The 3852-nt window shown below is 37.1% G+C and overlaps 1 protein-coding gene across 5 annotated transcripts in view; it reads right to left on the bottom strand.

The window, feature by feature from the left end:
• The window catches only part of LOC104125500 (TBC1 domain family member 7), a 21649-nt gene that overhangs the window by 9577 nt on the left and 8220 nt on the right, over nucleotides 1-3852 (bottom strand). For all 5 annotated transcript variants that reach the window (XM_035893495.1, XM_035893497.1, XM_035893498.1 and 2 more), the window contains one exon: nucleotides 2032-2219. In XM_035893495.1, coding sequence (XP_035749388.1) covers nucleotides 2032-2219 — 188 coding nt within the window. The remainder of the gene's footprint in view (nucleotides 1-2031; nucleotides 2220-3852) is intronic.

The raw sequence follows: 3852 nt of genomic DNA, 5'->3' as shown, positions 1-3852 counted from the left end.
AAACGTTCTCAAATGAGATAGTACATCCTAACAAGGTAGCAATCACCCTGCTTCTATGCCCCACATTTTTATACTGCATAGCAGCAGACTTTTTCATCCTATTCCTTGCTAAGGGCCAAACAGGCCCCTCAAACACCTTTGTCACAGATGTTACAGTTACTGAAAAAAATAATGCAGCCATGAGCTGTATGCCTACCTTCAACATACAGAAAATCATTTGGTTTGAAATAAACATCTTTAACAGGTATCTTTTCCAGGTGAAGAGTATATTATTCTCCACAATACATGACCAAGAAGCACGTGATGGGCATGCCATCATCTTTTCTCACGAGGATATACTTCGCTAACAGAAGTATCAGCATGCCTAAACCACAGTTAACAGTATGACCACGCAGAGGGTAGATGGAGGCGAACTAACTCTAAACCAGCTAGACCTCATGCCAGCAGCTAGCTCAGGAAGTGCCTAAACTGGGAAGACGCACAGGAAAAGGCTCTATATTTGCCCTGTTTCTTACAGTCTTCCTTATGCAGGCGGTACTGACTACATTAGGAGGCAGGGTAACAAGCAAGATATGCATCCACAGTCTGATCTACTGTAACCATCAGTAGCAGTAAGCTATACTATCACAGGCTTTTGCACAGATTACAACTCACACAAAACACATGGATAGGCTAAACACTACTAGGAAATGCCTCTGCTACACAGACTGCTGCAATACACACTTAGCCCTACTTAAACTCTCTGCTTTCAGATGCACAAAACACATTTAGCAGACTTCTGTGACTCGCAACTCAAACATTTAAAAATATTTCGACCAATCAAACATCATTTTTACACTCCCTCTGCCTCCACAATAAAATATCTGTGTTACTATCAAGCAGTAACATCTTGTAAGTTTAAGGGGACAGTTACTGCACTGAAAACAGGCTGCCATAAAGAGAACAAATGCTTTCTGCAGCAAGTTTACAGGACTAATAACTGTGAATCTGCTAAACAACACCTCTATGAAACCCCACTGCCATACGGAGAGCAGCTAGCACTCTGGGATACACCAACAAAACACTGGCTCAGAAAGCAATAATGCTCCAGGAGGGATGAATTTTCAGCCCACTGGGTCACATGCCAAGATAAGGAAATTTCTCTGTAGGAAACCTGCAGGGTAGGATGGCCAAGCTCCTAGGCAATGGTAAGGCACAAAACCACTCTCCCTTCTCAAACGAAAGATGTATATAATTCTCCTCTCCAAAATACTACTGAATTTTCCATGTTAACTTCGTTTCACTCTTATTTTAAACTTTTTTTTAAGTTCTTATATCAAATTTTATTATTAATGATGAAAACTAACAAAGCAAGCTGAGTTACAGTGAACACGGATAAATTAACATTAAATGCAGGATAAAAACTACTTCAGAAAGTCCCATGGCTCCTTTCAGCACCTCCTCTTTCATAGAGGCTTATACGTAAGATCCACACGTTGTTTTTATCATCGCACTATAGACTCATTTACCCATGAGTACACTGTAAACTACAGAGTACATGCATTACCTGAAAGCAGCCTAGATCAGTTTAGACTAACAGAAAAAGGAGGTCAGTACATTAAAGTCTAGATTTAAAACCGAATATTTTAAATATATGATGTAATTTACAATGAATCACCACTTGTACTGGCTCTGAATTATCCTTGGTCCAGGACACTGAAGAATCTATGAGTTCTGATAAGATTATGTCATTTCATTTCAGTGCTATAAAGAAACTGAAGCGTACTAGAGTACAAAAGGCTTGAAGCCTAGCAAAACACACAAAAGAGATGTTAAGGCATAAAAATCTTACCTTACTTAGGGTAAAAAAAAGACAAAAGCACTTTGACTAAAATCCCTTATTTTATACTAGTACTACTCTGTTTTCCATTCACCTTACTTTGTCTGTCTACGGGCATTTATAGGGCTACTTGCAGTTGAGTTTCTCACAGGTTTATAGTTTGAAGTTAAATAAAATAGTGTATTTAAAAGACTGTTATAATGGAAACTGACCAATGAAAAAGCCAAGTTCCGAGGCAATTTTCCTGATTCCAGTTGATGTATGCGGAGGAAAACATCTACCTGTGGGGTAGAATCATTAATGAAACGAATTACATGAAGAGCACGGTGTATATCCCAGTACTGCTCCTTCCGGTACTTCATCACCAAAGCATGAGATTCATGATGAGGAGGAATAATTCCTAAAAAAAAAAAAAAAAAAAAAAAGAAAGGGGGGGGGGGGGGAAGATAAGCAATTGTAAAGAGAAAAAACAGAGCACTCAAACTCCCTTTCCAAGAGATCTGCCTAAATTCAAGTTCTACTACAACTCCAGCCTACAGAAATGTAGGACCTGGCACTGCAGTTTGTTTCTAAACTTCGTCAAAGAATACAAGGAGAAAATTCTACAAAATTGGAAGTCAATGGACCAACAAAGCACTTTAGCATTGTATTTATAGAAGAAAATTTCGTACATTAACTGAGCATAGGCAAAAATCTATGCTTAGACTATTGTTTCTCAAGCTCTTCTACAAGGTTTTCAGCAAATGAACGCTAAGTCTTTTGTATACCACATCAGTGTGATGATACGAAATATCACTGTTGGGATAGATGAAAAATAATGTAATTGGTTTATTCTCCCTCTCCAACAACCTTTCTTTATTTTTAAATTATGAATCTTACTTGTTTACACATACCTGTAGTTTTTAATACAGTACTAGCTGCATATTTGTGCTCAGCTTCCATTTATTTTGAAAATGAAGTAGATACAGACTGATTTTTATATACATTAGCTGCTCATGTCCTCAATTTCTACACCTTGTCCAAGATGACAAGAGAATAACTAATGCAAATATATTGTACATTCCAGTATTATTTAATTTACTGTTAGATCTCTGCTGGAAAATTCTTTACTTACTGTATCATAGATTAATCCTCTCTAAAACAACATTCAGAAGCAAAATCAATCATACAGCTTGAATCAGTTACAGATTAAAATTTATGAATACCACCCAAACACTTTGCAAGGTAACATTTTTTACTTTCTTAGCACAACATAAATATTTTTTCTACTTTCCTAGGAGGAAATATAAAAGGAAAAAAGTATCCAAGTAGAGAGGCAGAAAAATTAAACTGTTCATGATGTCCAGAAGAGATGTTCAACATTTCACCTGATCCTTCCCCTCACTCAAGACTCAAATCTTGCCCTGCACTGATGTTCACAACAAAATTGTCACAGACTTCAACAGAAATAAGATCTTACATACACCAAAGCAAAAAAAATGCCCCTTCCACATCACTAGTGGAGCAGAATTTTTCCTGTTGTAGAAATCCATGAGAACAAAGTATTCTTCAAAAATCAGTTCTGAAACAGGCTACCTCCTGCTTTTATCATTCATTTAAAGAAAAAATATTCCTGCCAAGTGTTAAACAACTTTTGTTTCGGCTGAGTTTTAGTAACAAGCACATAAGACAGAAAATTATCTTTTATTTTCCAACTGCAAATCTGTCTGCATTTCAAAAGCTGGGACAGAGCAAGACATTTTTCACATTATGCAAAACCAGAGTCAATATCATGACTTTGTGTGTACATACTGCCAACTGCTTTCCTCAAATACAGAAGATTACCTTAGGCAGACAGAAAAGAAGCTTAAACAACACAGGGATATCTAGAAACCATCACAACTCATACTTGAACAGGAAGTTAACAGAGAGATCACTGACATACGATGTAACCTGGGACAGCACTGAGCCTTAGTATGTGTCCGAGATAATTTTGCTAACAGACAGAATCCCATTGGTTAAACGATTAACATTATTTAGAGGAGATGTAAGAC

This window comes from Egretta garzetta, unplaced genomic scaffold (genome assembly GCF_000687185.1).
Source record: "Egretta garzetta isolate BGI_Z169 unplaced genomic scaffold, ASM68718v1 scaffold14, whole genome shotgun sequence".
NCBI classification, from domain to species: Eukaryota; Metazoa; Chordata; class Aves; order Pelecaniformes; family Ardeidae; genus Egretta; species Egretta garzetta.
The sequence above is the reverse complement of the archived record's forward strand: the minus strand, read 5'-3'. Positions and strand labels throughout refer to the sequence as shown.